This window comes from Pseudophryne corroboree, chromosome 3 (genome assembly GCF_028390025.1).
Source record: "Pseudophryne corroboree isolate aPseCor3 chromosome 3, aPseCor3.hap2, whole genome shotgun sequence".
Taxonomy (NCBI): Eukaryota; Metazoa; Chordata; class Amphibia; order Anura; family Myobatrachidae; genus Pseudophryne; species Pseudophryne corroboree.
This window is the reverse complement of record NC_086446.1, coordinates 178188493-178210092: the sequence shown is the minus strand read 5'-3', so window position 1 is coordinate 178210092 and position 21600 is coordinate 178188493. Positions and strand designations below refer to the sequence as shown.

At 43.9% G+C, this 21600-nt stretch overlaps 1 protein-coding gene across 1 annotated transcript in view; it reads left to right on the top strand.

Annotated features, from left to right (window-relative positions):
- The first annotated feature begins 7371 nt into the window (after positions 1–7371).
- LOC135057226 (uncharacterized) overlaps positions 7372–21600 on the top strand; it is a 29536-nt gene continuing 15307 nt past the window's right edge. The window contains exons 1-3 of the mRNA XM_063963119.1: positions 7372–7631; positions 7707–7919; positions 8537–9217. Coding sequence (XP_063819189.1) covers positions 7508–7631; positions 7707–7919; positions 8537–9217 — 1018 coding nt within the window. The 5' untranslated portion in view covers positions 7372–7507. The remainder of the gene's footprint in view (positions 7632–7706; positions 7920–8536; positions 9218–21600) is intronic.

Sequence of the window (21600 nt, the reverse complement as noted above, 5' to 3'; positions counted from 1 at the left end):
AGCGGTGTATATTCACTGGAATAGGTAAGTCACTCCTAAACACTTCCAGTGAATAGAAACCAGATAGTGTTATGCACACCAGTGCCTGCAGGAATGTACTGGTGTTTGAACTGTTATACACACCAGTGCCTGCAGGAATGTACTGGTGTCTGAACAGAGAGGGATGCAAAACAAATGAACTCACAGACAGACTGGGAAATATGACATAACGTACACAGAAGGTGATAGGGTAACAAAACCAACACAGAGTGAACAGAGAAGCCCAGAGGCTAAGAAACTGGGTGTCTCCCTAGTATTAGAAATGCTCAGATGGAAAAAGCAAGATGTTGTGTTTTAATACGTAGAGAACCCGAAATGCTGTTGCTAAGGGCAACAGCAAAACCCTAAAGGGTTACCAACGGGTGTGGCAGTAAACTCCTTGGTCAGAGATGGAATAATAGACACAAGGAGAGTCTCCACAATCCTAATTCTCACTTGCAGGGCCCAGGTTCAGCTTACTGCCACTAAACTAACACATGGACGCCCTGCACAGTGAGAGAGGATTATGCAGGCAGGTCTGAAAGTACAGCCACAAACCTGCTGGGTTCACAGAATAGCAAAAGAACCTCAGCAGGCTAAACGACTGACTCCAGTCTTACTGCTAGGTCTGGATTGGCAGAGTGTAGTACCAAATGCCCAGGCCTATTTGCAGTAAGCAACAACAAAATACAAAGCTACACAGTACTGGCTAACTTTCAGGAACTGACTAACCAACAAAGATTCAGCAGCATCTGCTTAACCTGAGAAGAGGCCTTATAAAGCAGGTGCTGTCCACGCCCCCCTCAGACCTCACAGACTGTGAGCACAAAAACCAGCACCGGATCCCATGCCTGTAACCACTGCACAGCAAAAGACCCGAACCGGAGTATCAGCTGCGCTCAGGTTACTCCGCTAGCACTTGTCTCCCGGTTGCCATGACGACGTGGCAGCACAGGGCAGGAGACCCTAACAGTACCCCCCCTCTGACGAGGGGTCAAAGAACCCCTTCCACCGGGTTTATCGGGGAACTGCGAGAAGAAAGAGCGTATCAGTCTGGGGGCATGAAGATCACAACTGCGCACCCACGACCGCTCCTCCGGGCCATACCCCTTCCAGTGCACCAAAAATGACAGCCGACCCCGAACCATCTTGGAGTCAAGAATCCTTTCAACAACAAACTCCCTCTGGCCACGTATCAGAAGAGGGGAAGGTCTTCCTCTGGAAGAAGGATTACTAATCGCCCATTTTAAAAGGGAACAATGAAATGTTTTATTGATACCCAAAGAACGGGGCAGATCTAACTGAAATGCCACCGGATTGATAACCCTGGTGATCTTATAAGGGCCGATGAACCGGGGGCCTAACTTATGAGATGGCTGTTTCAACTTCAAATTCTTGGTAGACAACCAGACGAAGGGGTACATTTACTAACATTCGTATTTTCTGAAAAATGGTTAAAGTTCAATCACGAATGACATCGACAGTGTAAAACTGCAACTTTTTGAATTGATTACGATGGATTTACTAAGCTGTCGTATTCGTATTTTTGGTGTTGTCCGATGTCGATGTCATTCGTGTTTTTCTGGTGTATAATGCGGCCGATTTGGTTGTTTTGCGGCCGTGTTTATTGGGTTTTTTTTTACGACTGCGTCACATGTCTGTTACGGCAGTGTTTTTCCATTACTGCCGCGTTTTTTTCCTAAGTTTCGTTTTTGTCACTTGTCCGTGATTGGTTGTATTCGTGGTGGAGGAGTGTCTGTGTACTTGACTATAAATACGCCCCAAACCGACCGCACCTCGTGGGTTTAGCTAGTGGAGAGGAGAGAGGAAGGTGTTGTTGGTGTTGGAGAGTTCTGTGGAGTTTGTTGAGGTTTGGAGGCGGAGTTTTGTGATTGGTGAGTGCTGTACTGTGTGTGTAAGTTGTTTTGTCATACTTGTTGTTCTGTTATTTAAAAGTCTGTTTAGTTTTTTGTATTTTGTCTTTTCTTTTCGTCTATAGTCCTTGTTTGTGAGTGAGTGAGTGTTTGTTTGCGTGTGTGTGGTGTGTAGTGGTAGTGGAGGAGTGTGTTATTTGTTTTTTTTTATCTGTGTTTTTTGTGTTGTCTTAAGATTATGTCACAGTCAGAGGTGAGTGTGGTGGAGGAGGTGAGTGAGAGGGAGGAGGTGAGTGAGGTGGAGGAGGTGAGTGAGAGGGAGGAGGTGAGTGAGAGGGAGGAGGTTAGTGAGGAGGAGGGTGAGGTTGCGGCTGCGTTTTCTAGTGATACTGATAGTGATGGTGTTGTGGCTCCGCAGCCACGCACCACTACAAGGACGGGCCGCAATGTAAAGTTTAGTTACGCAGAAAACATGGCTCTGGTGCGGGAGCTGATGAAGCATCAGCGCCAGTTGGTGGGTTCAGATGCATCAAAGGTGTCGACCCGCAGGAAGAGTGTCCTGTGGGGGAAGGTTATTGCTGCTGTGAACAGTGAGGGTGTGGTGAGGCGGACCGAGGACACCTGTAGGAAACGTTTCTATGACATCAAACGCCGTGTGAAGGCCAAGATGGCTAAGGAGGCAAAATCTGCTCGGCAAACCGGGGGAGGACACCCCTTCCGAGCGTCTTATAAAGATTGGGAGGAGCCAATACGTTCGCTGATTCCGCCAGAGGTGGTTTCTGCACTTCATGTCCAAGATTCGGACCGCCCAAGTGCGGATGGTGAGTTTTTTGGTTATCTTTAATTTTTCACATCTGTGCTTTGTACTTTTGTTTTAAAATGTTTCCTGTGTGTTGGTCCACAAATGGGTTGGTGATGTAGTGCAGGCCAATCCACCCTGTGTTTTTCCATCTGTTGTCCAACTACAAGTCCCATCATGCCTGTTCTAATTTTTAAACTTAGGGAATGTCAAATGTGTTGGTGGACATGCTGGGAAGTGTAGTTGCACTACATATTGAGAGACACAGGTTGTGGTTGCTTGGTGTATTGTGTGTGTTAGTTATGTTTTTGTACTAATTAGAATCAAATTATTAATAATGTTGTTTTTGTTTTTTTTTGGTTTTTCTTTTTCCAGTTTCTTTTTGTTGTGCTTTTTCTTGAAACTAAAAAAAATGGCCTTGTTTTGTGATGTTTTTGTATGTTGTTTTTTTTTCATTATATATTTAACAAAACCAACTATTTGTGTTTGTAATTTTAGTGTAAAATTTAAAAACAGATTTTAAAATCATGCAATATTGTGTTTTGGAAAAGCTACGACATATGTGTTTTAAGTAGTCTAATTATGTTCATATCGCCATTCTTCTTCTTTGTACAGTACGCCAGAGAAGCAGCACATCCAGGCCACAGCCAACCCTGCCTAGAGCTGATGATGGTGGTAATGCAGGTAAGTTATTTCTGTACCCACATCTTAGCCATTAACATAAAACACAAGAAATGTAATGTCAATACTATCACACAGGTTCTTCGTCTGCTCCACGCACACAAAGGCGCCAATCACAGGCCAGCATTACTGTGGCTACAAGGCCACCCAAGAGGCCCCGTGTCCAGGCTCCTACTGCTGCTGCTGCTCCTGCACCTGCATCACCCCCCCAAAGGCGCATCTCTGCAGTGGCTGCGGTGCCACCACTGGCACTTTTGGCAAGCCCCCTAAGTGTAGATCCACATTCCCCACAGTTGTCTGGTGAGTAATGTTTGTAATGTTTTTTTTTAATTTAGGTAAAACAAGGTGAAGGCATAAGGAACTGACAAAACACTGTTAGGTCGAAGATGATAAAGGCAGCAGTACAAAATTTATACTTAATTTTAGACTCAACATTTTGGACATGCTTGCCTTGTGTCATGATCACCTTGAACCTATCACTGCTTTAGAAATGACTTATACCTTCTCCAGGTATTGACATCTGCCCCAGTGTTAGTCTTGAAAAAAAAATTAAACAAATTGTAATCAACTTTGATTTAATAATCGACTGCAAGCAGATGCTGTTAGCGTATTGTTATGATGATATGTGTGAAATTACAGTGTCCTGAAACACAAATTTAATACCAAAAAAATGCTCGACAACACTAAAAACATCACAAAAGATGTTAATCAAAATTTTATCAAAAAAACCCTAAAAATCCAAATCAACACATAAGGCCAAATCCGACATTAAATAACCTGGTTAAGTTGTCAATTTTTGACAACAATCTTAGTGTACTTCTTTACTAAATCCACTGACTGACATGCCCAATGTCTGATTCTAATGTGGCAAACATGGTTATATTTTTTGGTGTTGTGCCAAAGGAACCATCAGAATGTTGGATAAACTAACTTTGAGACATAAAAAAAGAGTACATGGAGTGTATACAATAATTTAGAATGTGAAACATACAATTGTCTCCATAAAATCACAAATTAGTAGTATCAGTTTTTAGCCACATCAATTCACTAAGAGGTAACCAACATAGTAAAGTTTAAGAAGTTAACCATTTAGCTTTTAAATGTATATTATGAAGTAATGCATGTTGCATGAAAAATATTGTAAGACCAATGCTACATATGTAAAAAATATTTCCTGTGTCCCACCCCATACAGATCCGGCCATCATGAGTGACGAGGGCCAGCAGTCCCATGGCCAGGAGACGTATACTCTACACCTGCAGCCCATCGACCAAACACAGGCAAACATGACTGAGGACAATCCAGTCCAACCGCAAGCTTCACAGACTCAACAAATGACCTCAACACCAGGGACAAGCCAAATTCCGCATGAGTTTTGGTCAAGTTGGGCCGCACAACAGGCACACCACTCTGCGTGTCTCAACACCCAAACACAACACCTGTCTAGTTTGCCCCATCATTTGCCTAAAGTTAGCCGCAACTCTGCCAGACTCATCGTGCAGGTGGGGCGGATAGCAAACACAATGGAGCAGATGAGGGCAGACAATTCTCAAATGCAGGCAACCCATCAGCGCATCATGGATGAGCAACTGCGCCAACACCAAACCCTCATACAGATTATCCAGCATAATCAAGTCATAAATGACAATTTGTCGCGAACCATTGCCAACAATACAGCCGCTTATACCCAGCTAACGGCCAGTTTAAATATTTTGAGCCAAAATTTTAGTGCAATGGCACAACAACATGTGGCCACAAGCTCAAGCACAACAACCCCGACCCAAACACCAGTACAATCACCAGTTCGACGATCAAGTCGAAGCCGCACCCACGAACAACCACAAGCCTCTGCACCCAGCACCCAAAAAAAAAAAAGATAATCTGTACTGCACATCATATGCTGGCCAGTTGAAAGTAAAATATATGTGTTCTGAATATATTGTTCAGTAGTTGTCAATAAATGTGAAAAAAAAAATATGTGTATTGGTTAATTCGCAACACCCAAACCCAAAAAACAGTAATGTATAGTCCAAGATGAATATTGTGACAGGGCGAGAGTGTGCTGTGTCAGGGTGTAGGGTCCGTTTGACCAAATCATACCGTGGAAAAACACTTAGAACATTTAGTGTGACCATCTGTATAACATGGTCAACATCAAGTTTTTTGCAGTTACATTGGACAATATAAACTAAAAAGCATGGCCAGCCTACTCGGAACATATACAACCTGCAGACCCAGTTGTTTTTCCTGCCTTGGTTTTATTGTAGCATCAGGAAGCAGTGACAAGTATCCTACAGCAAACAATACAGCAGAACCACACACAGTAGCAGCCATTTCAGATTGAGAGTGTGTAGAAATGTGTTGGCTCCCCTTTTAAAAGTACCAAATGTCAGGTGTGAGTAATGAACAATTGCCAACACATGTAAAGGGATCAGGGAGTGCCACGTTGTAGCACTCTCCTGATCAGCTGTGTGCTCCTGTCCTCACTGACAGGCAGCACACGGCACTGTTACAATGTAGCGCATATGCGCTACATTGTAACCAATGCGGTGAACTTTCTGCTCAGCGGTGACGTCACTTTAGGTCCACCGCAGGGAAGAAAGTTCCCATCATTGGTTACAAGGTAGCGCATAGGCGCTACATTGTAACAGTGCTGTGTGCTGCCTGTCAGTGAGGACAGGAGCACACAGCTGATCAGGAGAGTGCTACAACGTGGCACTACCTGATTGGCTGAAGAAACCCACTTAGGCAGAAGTCAAAGTGGGTTTCTGGCATTCGGGGAAAGGTGACCCATGTGCAAACATGGTTCCCCTTTCAGTTCGTGGTCGGGACACCGTTTTTTAAATTTTTGGAAGTACGTTGATTAACCCGGGATTTGCAGAGGAGGCTGGACCCCTGGATCTGGTGAGGCTAATTTCTACAACAGGTACCCTTGGATTCTAATGGACAAGAGGACCGACCTGCGTGGGAACTTAAGGAAAGTCTGTATGTATGTGTGTATGTATGTAATAAAATTATACTTTCACGGTGTGTGTGTATTGTATTTTATTTGGTTTTTTTTTAGTAATAGTACTACAGGTACCAGCGGCCCAGTTTTTCCGCCGCATGCTGATACTTGTGGTTCTCCAAGTACCAGCATGCGGGGGAGGCTTGCTGGGACTTGTAGTACTGCTACTAAAAACAATATCTTTTATTTGACAACAAAGCCTATCAGCCCTCCCATCCGCAGCCCATTGGATGGGGGGGGGACAGCCTCGGCCTTCACCCCTGGCCCTTGGGTGGCTGGGGGGGGGGAACCCTTGATTGAAGGGGTCCCCACTCCCCCAGGGTACCCCGGCCAGGGGTGACTAGTTGGATTTTTGATGCCCCGGCCGCAGGGCACTATATAAAAGTGACCCCCGGCTGTGGCATTATCTGTCCAGCTAGTGGAGGCCGGTGCTGGTTTAAAAAATACGGGGGACCCCTACTCTTTTTGTCCCCCGTATTTTTGGGCCCAGGACCAGGCACGAGGTGGCCCCCCTTTCCGGGCAAACTATCGGGACTGGGAGGAGCCTGTGCGGGCATTGATTCCTGGCGAAGTGGTGTCTGCTACTCATGTCCGTGATTCGGACCGACCCACGCAGGATGGTAAGTTTTTAAAGTAATATTGTCGTTAAAATGTCTGCAAAATTAATAATGTTTTTTATTTAAAGTTTTAAGGTTTATATATTTTTTCCAAAAAAGATTGCAGGCCTATGCTCCCTTAAGGTGTGTTTGTGTTTTTTATGTATTTTTGGATCCTTGCAGTATTTTTTTTTTTTTTTTTTAAATAAACATGTGCAGTGTTTTTTTTTTTTTTTTTTAAACAAAATTTTTGGCGTTAATGCTGGAACATGTGTGTTTGTTTTTTAAAAACAAACTGCTTTTTTTTAAAAATAAAAAAAAATAGCTTGGCAATTTTTAAAACATTACACTATTTTTAAACTTTAAAGGACTGAATCTCTGCAATATGTGAGTCACAAATTGTTCTGCTTATAAATTTATTGTGTGCCACATGAAGTACATTTTGATATTCAACTCAAAATCAAAAATATAGAAGCTCTTAAGCTTAATTTTGTTGTGGCAACCAAACCAAATAGATGCTTACAGTACATTAATGGTTTTCACTGGGTCCTTTAAAAACAAACAGGGTAATAATGTTGGTGTCACTTTTTCCACAGTCACACAGACCAGCCGCCCAGACAGGCCTCAGACCAGTCATGATGATGCCGGTATGGCAGGTAAGTCTTCACTGTAGTCACATATTCTGAAAACACATAGAAGTACAAAATATTAATTTCAAATTTTGCACCTAGGTTCTGCTTCTGGAAGCCGACCTCGTGTAAGGCGGCCATCACAGGTCTCGGGCCACTTACCCAGGAGGCCAACTAAGAACCGGCGTCTTGGCTCTGATTCAGCACCTCCATCATCCCCACCCAGGCGAAGGATATCGGCAGTGTCACCCCAGCCACCACTGGCACTACTGGCGAGTTCGCAGAGTGATGAGCCCAGATCACCTCAGTTATCTGGTGAGTAAATTTTGTCAAAAAACACATAAGCAAGAATATACACAGTAGACTTTTGATGATGTTAGTTTGTTTGGAGTTTACATGTTTTACACAACAATCAATGTGATGTAACGTCTTCAATTGCTCAAGGTGCTTTACTTAAAAGAAATAAGGTCTTAGTGGATGGTCTAGACAACCTAGTTGTATGAAAATATATGAATTGAGTATACATTAAGCACACACACGTTATCATTTTTTCAAAATATTAATCCAATTGAATTTGAGAACAAAAACCAAAAGCCATTATAGTATTCACACATCGGCCCTGTCCAGTATGTATATGGCTTACTTGCTCTGCTCCTCTGGACTATAGAGGTAAGTAGTCTATATCGTGGTGAGGGGAGGGAATCTAACAGTGTAATGTTGTGGAGGGAAGTTAGTTAGGTGAGGAATATGCAAATTTGTCAATGTTTGCACCTGTGTTGGGTTTTTGTTTTTAAAAAGTTCAAAATTGGTAACGTAGACAAAAACAAGAGCTAATAATACCATAATGTAGTATTAGGAATGTATTAATGTGTTGCATTAGCCTTTGCCAAATTTAATCAAATACAACATTGCATGTTGCCTACCCCATACAGAGCACAACTTGATGTCCGCCGACGACCAGCAGGGACCAGAACAACAGCCATCATTCACACTGCAACTTACAGCTGTTGATCCAAGCATTCCAATCCAGTTGCAGAATATACCCCAACCATCCAGCAGTCCCCAACTGGCACAAGCTCCGCCCCCAAGCCAAATTCCTGATGATTTTTTTGCAAGTTGGACAAGCCAACAGGCCCAAAGCAAGGCAACCCTCACACAACATACACAACACCTTGCCAGTCTGCCCCATCATCTACCGCGTCTTAGTCGCAACTCGGGCAGACTAATAGTACAAGTAGGGAGAATGGCTACCTCAATGGAGCAAATTAGGGCGGAAAACAGGCACATGAATGGCAATTTATCACGCATTATAGATGAACAACAGCGACATCAGCAGGCACTCGTGCAGATAATACAACACAATCAAGTGGTGAATGAGGCCTTATCCAGGATAGTAGCCAGCCACACTGCTACAAACACTCAGCTGATTGCCAGTTTAAATAATCTGAGCAGCAATATTGCTATTATGGGTGCTCAGCAAGTTACCTCCAGCTCGGGGACCACAACCCCTGTTCAAACGCCAGTAACCTCCCCTGTACGGCGTTCTGCAAGAGCACGTGCCAGTGAGCCAGCACCCAGCACACACAAGAGAAAAAAAATAAAGGAAACTTTTTGTTCAAAAAAATAAAAGAATTTGAATCCAAAACACATTCCTGTGTCCGTCTCAAAAATGTATGAAGCTGGTCTGTATGTATGGAGTTATGTTTTTCAAGGGTAATGACTGTAAATGTTTTTTTAGCATCAACTAAGCACAATGGACACACCACTATAAACAACAAACAGTAAGTAACAAAACACACACTAGAAAGTAGAGCAAAGTGTTTAGTGAAGGATAATTACAGCCTAATAAAACTAACCTGAAAAATAACGCAGGATCACTTGTTGCCGTACCTGCCTCCCTACATTTGTACTCACACTGTCACCAGATGTTTCTAACTCCTCTGCTTGCTGACTGATTTCTCCCTCACCATGTGCAAGATCTTGACTTAAACACAGATTATGGAGAAAACAGCAGCAGAACACAATCCGAGTCACCTTTGAGGGACTATACAACAAAAGGCCTGCAGATTTATCAAGACACCGAAAACGTGACTTCAGCACCCCAAAACATCTTTCTATCACATTCCGCGTAGCCTTATGTGCATGATTATAACTGTGTTCAGCAGGAGAATCAGGTTGGGACAATGGAGTAAGGAGCCAAGAGTAGCAGCCGTAACCACCATCACCTGAAAAACAAATATAGTCAACATTAGGACATATGTTAGATTATTCGAACACCTCCTCCAAAATCTAGCCTGTGGTTAAAAGACATACACACATAACATTTTCAACATACCCAACAGCCAGCCATCAGGCATTTGTCCATCCTCAAATTTATCGAAGAGCGATGACTGACTGAGGATGAAGGAGTCATGGCAGCCACCAGGGTAACCTGCAACAACACTCATAATTTTTAATTTTGCATCACAGACCACCTGGACATTAGTTGATTGATCCAGATGCCTATTAGTATAGATATACTGGCGGCCCTTAGGTGATCTCAGCTGAACGTGTGTGCAATCTATGGCCCCCAGCACATTGGGCATGCCTGCAAGCTCATAGAAAGCTACCCTGACAGCACTCCACTCCGACTCCTCAGTAGGGAAGCAGATTGAGGCTTTAATGTGTGGCTCCAACACATCCAAAACCTGAGTGGACATTAAAGAAGCTAAGGTGAGTGTCATGTTAGGTATTCTCTACAATACTGTGGTGTTTCAACTTCCAGAAGCAACACTTAGCCATAACCGCATAGGTTTTTTTAGACTCACCTGCCACAAATATCTTGAAAAGGTGGGCTGTGAGATCCCAATGACGTCGCCTGCCACAGCCTGGAAGCTCCCAGTAGCCATAAAGTGTAACACAGCCAGGAGTTTGTGTAGGCCTGAGACAGAGCGAGAGCGTGCTGTCTCAGGGTCTATGCCCAGTTTGACAAGGTCATACAGGTGGAAAATGTTGTTTCTATTTAGGCGGAACATCTGTATGACCCTATCATCGGACAATGCATTTAAGTTTAAACGCCCTCTAAATAAACGAGGCTGGCGCAGCCTCCGCGGAACCTGGACAACCTGTTGGCCATGTTCACTTACCTGGTCCTGATTCCTGGAAGCCTCATGGAGCAGTCTAACGTATCCCACAGCCAACAAAAAACCATTGCCACACACTACAGCCGCCATTTCAGAGTGAGAGTAGTTCATAATGTGGCTGAAACACTTTTATAGGCCCAAAAAATCAGGTGGGAGTAATGGATAATTAAGTTCACATGTAAACGCGGTTTTCAAAGGCTGGCGCGTTTTTTTTTAGCCAAAAAATGCGACTCGTAATTTTTTGCGCCCGCAATAGCATTTTCACGGCAGCAAATACAATTACGAATGGTTAGTAAATGACCGAGATTCGTATCTAAACAGGCGTAATTTGACCGATGGTGTATTCATTCGTAATTTTTTACATGAACTTGCAAAAAAATACGAATGCCCTCATCACTGCCGTGATTAGTGTTTAGTAAATGACCGAGATTGACCGAGATGACACTTTGATGAAAAAACTCCATCTCGGTCAAAATCGGGAGCTTAGTAAATTTACCCCGAAGTCTCCTAATTTGAAGCTGCAGGGTCTTTTCCGCTTATCAAAAACCCTTTTGGTCACTAATGACACAGACACAAGGGCTTTCTTCACTTTCCTCCAAATACCTCTAAGGACCGAAACGACAGAGGAACCACCAGGCGTGGAGTCCAGGGGGTCAAAAGAATTGGCCTTAGGATGATGCCCATACACACAAAGGAAGGGAGAGATCCCTGTAGCAGAGTGAGCCGCGTTGTTATAGGCAAACTCCGCCATTGACAGATGAGCAACCCAGTCAGTCATAACACCTGAGGAACTGCTCCAAGGTCTGGTTCACCCTTTCAGTCTGCCCATTAGACTGCGGATGGTAGCCTGACGACAAGCTGACAGAAATCTGGAGATCGGAACAAAATGCCCTCCAGAATTTGGCCACAAACTGGGATCCGCGGTCAGAGACCACATCAAGTGGCAACCCGTGGAGGCGCACAACATGCAGCATAAATAATTCAGACAGGCGTCTGGCCGATGGCAGCCCAACCAGTGGAACGAAGTGCGCCATCTTCGAAAACCTGTCAACGACAACCCAGATGGCTGTCATCCCAGAGGATTTGGGCAAGTCCACAACAAAATCCATTGAAATGTGGGTCCATGGCTTAGATGGAATAGAGAGTGGATGTAATGGGCCAACAGGAACCCCTCTAGGAGTCTTATTTCGGGCACAGATGTCACATGCCCGAACCCACTGATCCACATCCTTAGCCACCGAGGGCCACCACACCGCCCTAGATAGCAACTCCCGAGTTCTGGCAATACCCGGGTGACCTGCCGACTTCTTGGCATGGAATTCCAGGAACACTCGCTGTCTTAACCTAGGAGGCACAAACAAAAGACCTACCGGAAGGTCTGGAGGAGCCTGCTCCTGTGCTCTAAGGACTAATGACAAGAGGTCCTGGGTAATGCCCACTTTAATACATGATGGGGACACAATGGGCAACGGCTCCTCGGTGGTCTCCTGGATTGGAGCAAAACTCCGCGAGAGCGCATCAGCCTTGATGTTTTTTGACCCAGGGCGATATGTTATCAAAAAATTAAAGCGAGCAAAAAACAAAGCCCATCGTGCCTGCCTGGCATTGAGACGCTTCGCTGACTCTAAATATGCCAAATTCGTATGGTCGGTGAGAATTGAGACCACAAACTTAGCCCCCTCAAGCCAGTGTCTCCACTCCTCGAGTGCATCCTTAATAGCCAACAATTCCCGGTTACCCACGTCATAATTCATCTCGGCAGGCGAAAATTTACGGGAAAAGTAAGCACAGGGATGAAGGCGATTATCAGACACTCCCATCTGAGAGAGCACTGCCCCAATACCCATCTCAGAGGCATCCACCTCCACCACAAAAGGACGCTCTGGATCTGGGTGTCGCAGCACCTTGGCCGAGACAAATGCCCTTTTGAGACGGGCAAAAGCCGCTTTGGCCTCACGAGACCAGTGAGCAACATCCGCCCCTTTCTTAGTGAGTGCCACCAAGGGCGCCACTATAGACGAAAATCCAGCGATAAATCGTCTATAAAAATTTGCAAAGCCCAGGAAACGCTGAAGCGCCTTCAAACTAGTGGGCTGCACCCAATCCAGGACTGCCTGTACCTTGGAACCCTCCATTTGGAAACCTTCTGGGGAGATAATATATCCTAGAAATGCGATTTGCTGAACTTCAAATTCGCACTTCTCCAGCTTCGCCCCAAGCCGGTAGTCTCTGAGTTTCTGGAGGACTAAGTGTACATGCTTCCGATGTTCCTCCAGGGAATGGGAGAAGATTAGGATGTCATCTAAGTATACAACTAAGAATCTATCCAAATATTCCCTGAGCACATCGTTCATGAAATCCTGGAAGACTGCCGGGGCATTACAGAGCCCAAAAGGCATCACCAAATATTCATAATGCCCTGAGTGGGTATTAAAGGCAGTCTTCCATTCATCCCCCTCTCTTATTCGGATTAGATTGTACGCACCGCGTAGGTCAATCTTAGAAAAAATGGTGGCAGTACGAAGCTGGTCAAACAAGACCGAAATGAGAGGCAGTGGGTATGAGTTTTTAATCGTGATACGGTTCAATTCCCTGAAGTCGATGCAGGGTCGCAATGAACCGTCCTTTTTACCCACGAAGAAGAACCCCGACCCAACTGGAGACTGTGAAGGTCTGATAAATACTTTAGCCAAGTTCTTCTGAATGTACTCTGCCATAGCCTGAGTCTCAGGACGTGACAGGGAGTACAACCTGCTCTTGGGAAGCTTAGCATTCGGCAACAAATCAATGGCACAGTCATAGGGGCGATGGGGAGGTAGTACCTCTGCAACTTTTTTGGAGAACACGTCCGCAAAATCTGCATAACACCCTGGCAATCCTGGCAAACTTAGCTGCGAGAGCCTGACTGGAAGGCTCAAGCAACTCCTGAAACAATCAGTACCCCAACTAAGAATCTCCCCAGAGACCCAGTCAAATTGAGGATTGTGGGCCCTTAACCAGGGTAACCCCAACACCAATGGGGCAAAAGTACAGACAGTCACATAAAAGGACAATTTTTCAGAGTGTGTGGCTCCAATAAACAAAGAAATCTGGCTAGTGCAAGAGGTAATTTTACCCTGGGATAATGGTTCCCCGTTTAACCCACAAATCTCAATTTCCGACGCCAAGGGTACTAAGGAAACAGAGTGTTTCAGGGCGAATTGGCGGTCCATAAAAACCCCGTCAGCCCCACTGTCCACAAAGGCCTCAGTCTTGACAGTTTGACCGAGGATCTTCAAGGTCACCGGAATGATAAAAGTCTTCTTGGGAAATTCTGACTTCTGGCCTGACAGGATATTTCCCATCACCCTCAGGCCCTGAAGTTTTCCGGCTTTTCTGGGCATGATACTACCACATGACCCTTATTCCCACAGTACAAACACAACCCCTGCTGTCTCCTCCGCGTCTTCTCACGCGAGGAGAGGCGGGTAGCCCCAATCTGCATAGGCTCCTCGGAAAATTCCTCAGAGTCTGAGGTTCCCTTGGGAAAGAAGGAAACCTCGGTCTCCCTTTCAAGCCTACGCTCTCTCAGCCGTCTATCCACCCGGATGGATAACTGCATGAGCTGATCCAAGCTATCAGGCAAGGGATATTGTACCAGTTGGTCTTTTATCTGGTTAGAAAGACCTCTTCGGTACTGGTGTCTCAGGGCTGGGTCATTCCACTGGGTATCATGGGCCAACCTCCGAAACTCCGTACAGTAAACCTCAACTGGCCTTCGCCCTTGCTTAAGGATCGAAATCTGAGCCTCGGCTGAGGCCGTCTTGTCAGGGTCATCATACAACATGCCCAGTGCCGTAAAAAAAGCATCAACACTTTTAAGCGACGGACAGTCAGGCTGCAACCCATATGCCCAGACCTGTGGGTCTCCTTGTAGCAAGGAAATCACTATGCCCACCCGCTGAATCTCTGACCCAGAAGACTGAGGCCTAAGCTGGAAATATAACTTGCAGCTCTCCTTGAAACAAAAGAACTGCGAGCGATCTCCAGAAAAACGATCCGGAAGATTTACTTTCGGCTCCTTAACCCCTGAAGGTGCTGCTGCGGGAGCTCCGCCAGCGGCCTGGGAGGTGTGCATTTTAATGGACAAATCATTAAATTGACGAGTCAGGACCTGCACCTGATCGACCACCTGTTGCAACGTATTTTGAGGGGTATGCTCCATATTCCCACAAAATTTCAACAGGAGTATTGGGCTGCTGAATATGTTATGCACACCAGTGCCTGCAGGAATGTACTGGTGTTTGAACTGTTATACACACCAGTGCCTGCAGGAATGTACTGGTGTCTGAACAGAGAGGGATGCAAAACAAATGAACTCACAGACAGACTGGGAAATATGACATAACGTACACAGAAGGTGATAGGGTAACAAAACCAACACAGAGTGAACAGAGAAGCCCAGAGGCTAAGAAACTGGGTGTCTCCCTAGTATTAGAAATGCTCAGATGGAAAGAGCAAGATGTTGTGTTTTAATACGTAGAGAACCCGAAATGCTGTTGCTAAGGGCAACAGCAAAACCCTAAAGGGTTACCAACGGGTGTGGCAGTAAACTCCTTGGTCAGAGATGGAATAATAGACACAAGGAGAGTCTCCACAATCCTAATTCTCACTTGCAGGGCCCAGGTTCAGCTTACTGCCACTAAACTAACACATGGACGCCCTGCACAGTGAGAGAGGATTATGCAGGCAGGTCTGAAAGTACAGCCACAAACCTGCTGGGTTCACAGAATAGCAAAAGAACCTCAGCAGGCTAAACGACTGACTCCAGTCTTACTGCTAGGTCTGGATTGGCAGAGTGTAGTACCAAATGCCCAGGCCTATTTGCAGTAAGCAACAACAAAATACAAAGCTACACAGTACTGGCTAACTTTCAGGAACTGACTAACCAACAAAGATTCAGCAGCATCTGCTTAACCTGAGAAGAGGCCTTATAAAGCAGGTGCTGTCCACGCCCCCCTCAGACCTCACAGACTGTGAGCACAAAAACCAGCACCGGATCCCATGCCTGTAACCACTGCACAGCAAAAGACCCGAACCGGAGTATCAGCTGCGCTCAGGTTACTCCGCTAGCACTTGTCTCCCGGTTGCCATGACGACGTGGCAGCACAGGGCAGGAGACCCTAACAGATAGGGGCCTCACTGGGTTCGCGGTGATCACTATTGGAGTGAGTCGTGGTACTCGGCGGAGGAGTGGGTAAAAACGCTCTAAGAACTTTCACCGTCTATCTGCGGTGTGCATTGGGGATTTCGTAAAAAAGGAAAAAGTCCGCGATGGGATCCAATTGCACAAGCAGTGGGCATTTGGTAACTAGGGTTCAGGTTGAGGTGCCGCGGCCCAGGGGGTCAGCGAGGTTTATTACGTGTGGTAAATATGGATCACACACGGAAGACTTTTTGTCTGAATGGGTATGTATGACTGACAAAGATTGGGTACCATTCCCTAAAGTGGGCAGCTTTGAACCAGAGGTATTGCAGAACTTAAGGATAAAAATATGTCTGATAAAATCCCGAAAACAAAAGGGTCAGACATACAAATTGTTTAAACCTGTGACAGCAAGAGGTCTTGGTGAGTTTGATCCTAAGGTATTGCAGGTGGTATGTTTAACCAAAGTCATATAAGACAAGAATGGAAATATAAGAACTGTTTGAACTTGTAGCAACAATAAATAAGTAGAAAAAAAAGAGAATGCAAGTACACCACCTTATGTAGATGTGGAAGCAGTTACGGCCAGCATACAAACTATAGAAAATAATAAATATATGAAAAATATGACTGTAACCTATATATGTACTAATGAATGTTGAAGTTTTATTTAGGAGGAGAAGGTGACCTGATCGTTTTCAGCCATTTCTCATGCACCCAGAGGAGTATCCAACCAGTAAAAGAAGAGCAGTAGCCTGTGGGGGAAGTGGTTGAGACCAATGGAACAGGTAAGTATGGCATCATTCGTGTACATATATAGTAAAACCCCAAAATAAAAAAAATAAAAAAATCAAGAAAGTAACGTCAGAAATGGAGAAAAACCTGTCCGCACATTAGTATTTGCCAGTAGGAAAGCGGACAGAGACAAGGTAACCCCAGGGTATTTCTTTCAGTTACCATATAAGAAGTATTCATTCCTAGTAATGCCCCTAGTAAAGATGAGCTTGGAAATGTTTGTTGGACCATGTACAGACCCTTAATACGGGATGAGAAGAATTGAATGAAATACTTTGCATGACCTAGAAGCTTGTTAAATTTTTTGTTTGTGTTTTTGTCTCTTGCAGTAATAGAAAACTCTCCATCTGGATAAGACCACTGGTAAACACTAATTCGGCAAATGGGAGGTGGCTGTCTCTGTGCAAATGGACGGGCTCAATAAGGCATTGAGTGTCAGGGTGCAGACTTCTTTGCAAAATTGGAAAGGCCACAGTAGCTAATCTTAGATAGTGTGCTATTGGACATCACAAGAATAGTGCTAGGCGCAGAGAACAACAGGTGGAGAGGTTGAGGACAGTAAGTATACTGGCACATACAGGAAAGACCCATCAGTCCAAACCCCAGATTCCTAATGGTCAATAATATGTTAAACTTGTAGGAAGGAAGGGCATTTTGCCAGAGATTGTAGGAGTAGTAGGACACATAGTCAATATAGATCCCCTAGGCAGAAAACACAAGCCACATTATTAAACACATAGACGGGACCAAGGGACATATAGTAAGGAATAATAAGCCATATAGAAAACACAGATTCGGTTAATGGGAAGAACAGAATAAATGCAACTTACTTATGTTACATTTCACTGTTCTAGATGCATGTCCATCACAGGTAGAGAAAATTATCTCACAGATACCGGGTTCCCTATGAACTTAGGATGGACAGGACACTGGATTGATGGCTGGTATAGTTCCAGTAGAGATAAGACACACAGAATTTTTTTTTTTAAGGGGAGTAGACCAAGTAGAGAATCACTTCCCCGTAGTGCCCAATCCAGTTGTCAAATTTTTATAAAATCTTCTCCACCTCTACAAACTCATCTGTTACCAACCTCTAGTCTGTTTCTCTACAGTTTCCTCTTCATCTTTTGCGTTCACACAGGGTGGTACAATACATGGACCCAAGTGCAGTTCAAACTCCACATGCCTAGGTCCTTCAGAGTTCTGCCCAAACCCAGTATATCTCAACAGCACGATGACACCAGTATTACTGCAGTGTGCCTTCTCATGCACAAAGGGTGGAGAATGGGAATACTGGTGAAGGAAAATTTTGTATAGACACTGATATGCCTGTTGGTGAATGGCAAACCTGACATTTTCTTTTTCATTTTCTTCTTCTTTCTCTCCTCTAGAGGTCTTTTTTCTTTTTTTTTTGAGTTATGCTCATGGTACTCTACATTGCAAACACACGATAGTTAAATTAAGATACAAAAATTTGTGTTCCCTGCAGGAAGAGGCAGTCTGGAGGACAAAGGGGTATGGCCAGGAGTCCTCAGGACTGTGGGCAGGTGGACACGGTAAGCCAGTAGCCCCCAGAGCATACCTTCCAAGTCTAGCTGAGGTGGCACACGGTCTGACTCATCTAGGCAAAGAGGGTAGGTGCAGGCTGATGAGAGCCTACTGGTGTGCGCCAGGAATCTATTCTCATGCAGGTAAGAGAGCAATGACCTGTCTTGTTTGCTTGAGGAAGAGTATTGGTAAAGCAATACCAACAGAGCCATCCCATATCCCTCCTGCAGACGTATCTTTTCAGGAAATACAAATTGACTTCGTACAGTTAACACCCTTTAGGAATTATTGTTATGTATTGGTGTGCACTGATGTTTTCTCAAACTGGGTAGAGGCATTTCCTGCCGCCACGGATGCTGCTGTGTTTACCGCAAAGGAAAATTGTGCAGAAATTTGTGTGTAGATAATGGTACCCCTAGAAGTAGGAGCAAAGCTTGAAATTTTACTATTGTGATCATAGATACTGCCACTAGTATTATGTAGCTTCGGAACCACTCCAAGATCTTCACTCGACGAATCACCCTCTTCGAAATTTGTTTTTGTTTTGGTATTTGTGTCTTTTTGGGTTGTTTTTGGAAGACAACCTCATGTCATGATTGATCCGCACAATGATCAGAAATACACCAATGAGGTGACAGTACAGTACCTTCTTGAGATGAGCCAGCATTTGAGAACTTGACAAAAGAACTTGAAACTGTTGATTGCTGGTATGCAAAATGCTTACTGTCTTGATTATGAACCAAGAGACTGTGTGATTGTCCTTACGCTCAGGTTGCCTAATAGACAGGTGGGAAGGACCATACCAAGATTTGTTGACAGCACTAAAGGTCGCCGAAAGAGAGACTTGGGTCCACTCGTCCCACTGCAAGAAGGTCGCTGATCCGGAGAGAACTCGTGACAAAGTAGTTTATTGCTCACATTCATCGAATTTGTGAACTGTGTGTTCGAAGTGAACTGTGTGTTCGAAGTGAACTGTGTGTTCCAAGTGAACTGTGTGTTCAAAGAGCAAGGTGGAGAGCAAAGTGAACTGTGTGTTCCAAGTGAACTGTGTGTCCAAAGAGCAAGGCAAAGAGAACCTCGTATCACCAGAGACTCTGTTCCGTGAAGACTGAGAGGCGGCACTGTTGGACACTACCTGAGCGTAGTACTAAAGTGTTGCAGAAAGACCAGTCATTGTAATTGATTTGTTATGAACAAGAGTTGTTTTGTTCTATTTCTCTTTTCTCTCTTTCCCGCTGACAAACATTTTTTTCAGGATATTCTATTTTTGCGAGGTTTTTTTTATGAGGAGTCGAGTGTGGGACTGGAACTGGTTCTGGAGGAAGGAGTGATTTCCTTATAGGATCCCAGGATTAGCCGATCAGTTTGTTAAAGTCAGAGAAAAATCAAAGGTCTAGTAGTTATGGAGTTTGGAGGTAATCAGGAACAATCAGACAATGGCTATTCACACATTGCAGATAAAGAGCTCATTAATATATGTGGAAGAAAGGTTTATGAGTGGCTCTCCCCGAACTCCGAAGGTTTATGTTATGTAGGAAGGACACTACTTATAACCCTTGTTCAATTATTAAACAGACCTAGCATACATTCCAGAAATGGAAACAATGTTCAGAAAATGATAGGAATATGTAGATCATGAAAATTTTATATGTCACTTTCACGATTTGTTTGGCTATTCACACATTGCAGATAAAGAGCTCATTAATATATGTGGAAGAAAGGTTTATGAGTGGCTCTCCCCGAACTCCGAAGGTTTATGTTATTTAGGAAGGACACTACTTATAACCCTTGTTCAATTATTAAACAGACCTAGCATACATTCCAGAAATGGAAACAATGTTCAGAAAATGATAGGAATATGTAGATCATGAAAATTTTATATGTCACTTTCACGATTTGTTTGTGTCTTCTTCATCTACCCAGCAGAACCTCAATCGCATCCAAACATCAATGTACAAAGACGCAGGTACATGCATGTGTGAAATGTTCATCGCAAATCAGACATTATAGGCCAAAGCACTGTCTCAGCATACTCTATAGGTTGAATGTTGTCCCACACCCAACCAGTGGTCCCGTGACCGCCGAGTGCATATAGAGGATGTCTTGTCCTCCTCCCTGTCTTCCCCAAATATAGTCAAGTGTCTGATTTGCGAAATGAATACATACTTGTGTCTAGGTCACCGATTATTGTATGAAATATTTTTTTTCTTATGTTAATAATTGATGGCAGTTATTGTTTACTGCCAAAGGGTGGACTGTCGAAGTCAAAAATATTACATAAAAAGAACATACAAACTACACACATTATGAGTTGCTATACTTGCAAATACGCGCAGAGAGCACAGCAAAATATGGTAACACACGCATTTACACGGACATGCCACAGAGATGGATTCGACACTTATTTCATACAGTACATAATTATAATAATATCAAGCGCCAGACATCATGATGATTTAAAATTATATAATGAAGTAATGTCATGTATGTGTATTATTTGAACGAAGCAAGATACCCCTGTCATATTTGGTATTTAAGCAACCAGATTAATGTGTAGATTCATTTGATACTTGTTATTAAGTTGTAGGACATTGCAACAAATAGTTATGATTAAATGTATGAAAGGTAAAATCACTAGAACAATAGATATTCCAAATAGGTAGTGTACAGGAAGCTCAGGCCAGCCCCTTTGGATGTCTTCAAGGCTGAACCTGTGGAGCATATACAAATAGACTAGTGAGTCATCATGAATGAGAAAGTCCCCTCCCCCAAACTAGATAACACATTGCTGATCACACAGGAGGCAGTTGCTGTTTTGTCTCAGAGGATGATGGAGTTGCTTCTAGACCAGTTCCTGCATGATTTTACAGAGAGAGAGAGAGAGTGATATGAACAGATAAATTTATATGAGAAAGATAATGGTATTGTAAGCTGGCCTGTAACTGTAACTATTAACTGCTTACTGTATAAATTGTAATCATGTAATTATGTGTATACTGTACATTGTAATATATTGAATCCATATCCTTTTAATAACAAATATATACATCAATGAGCTTTGGAACTCAGATAATGTGTGGGTGTATTGTTTTCTCTTATGGGATGCAGTGTTTTGCTATGTATAGCGCACATTCATGGCACATGGTAATAAGAAGTGCAGGCGTTTACAATATATATTAGAGCGGGCATTTTAAATATTTTTAAGAAAGCAATTTGGCATTCACAGTGTGTAGGGCCCTTCACTGTCTCTGTGCTGTGGTTGTGAACTGGAGACACTGTTTCACCTCTTTACAACCTAGTTATTGGCAGGGACTCCTGTCTGTAATAATAATAAGCTGGCTTGGAT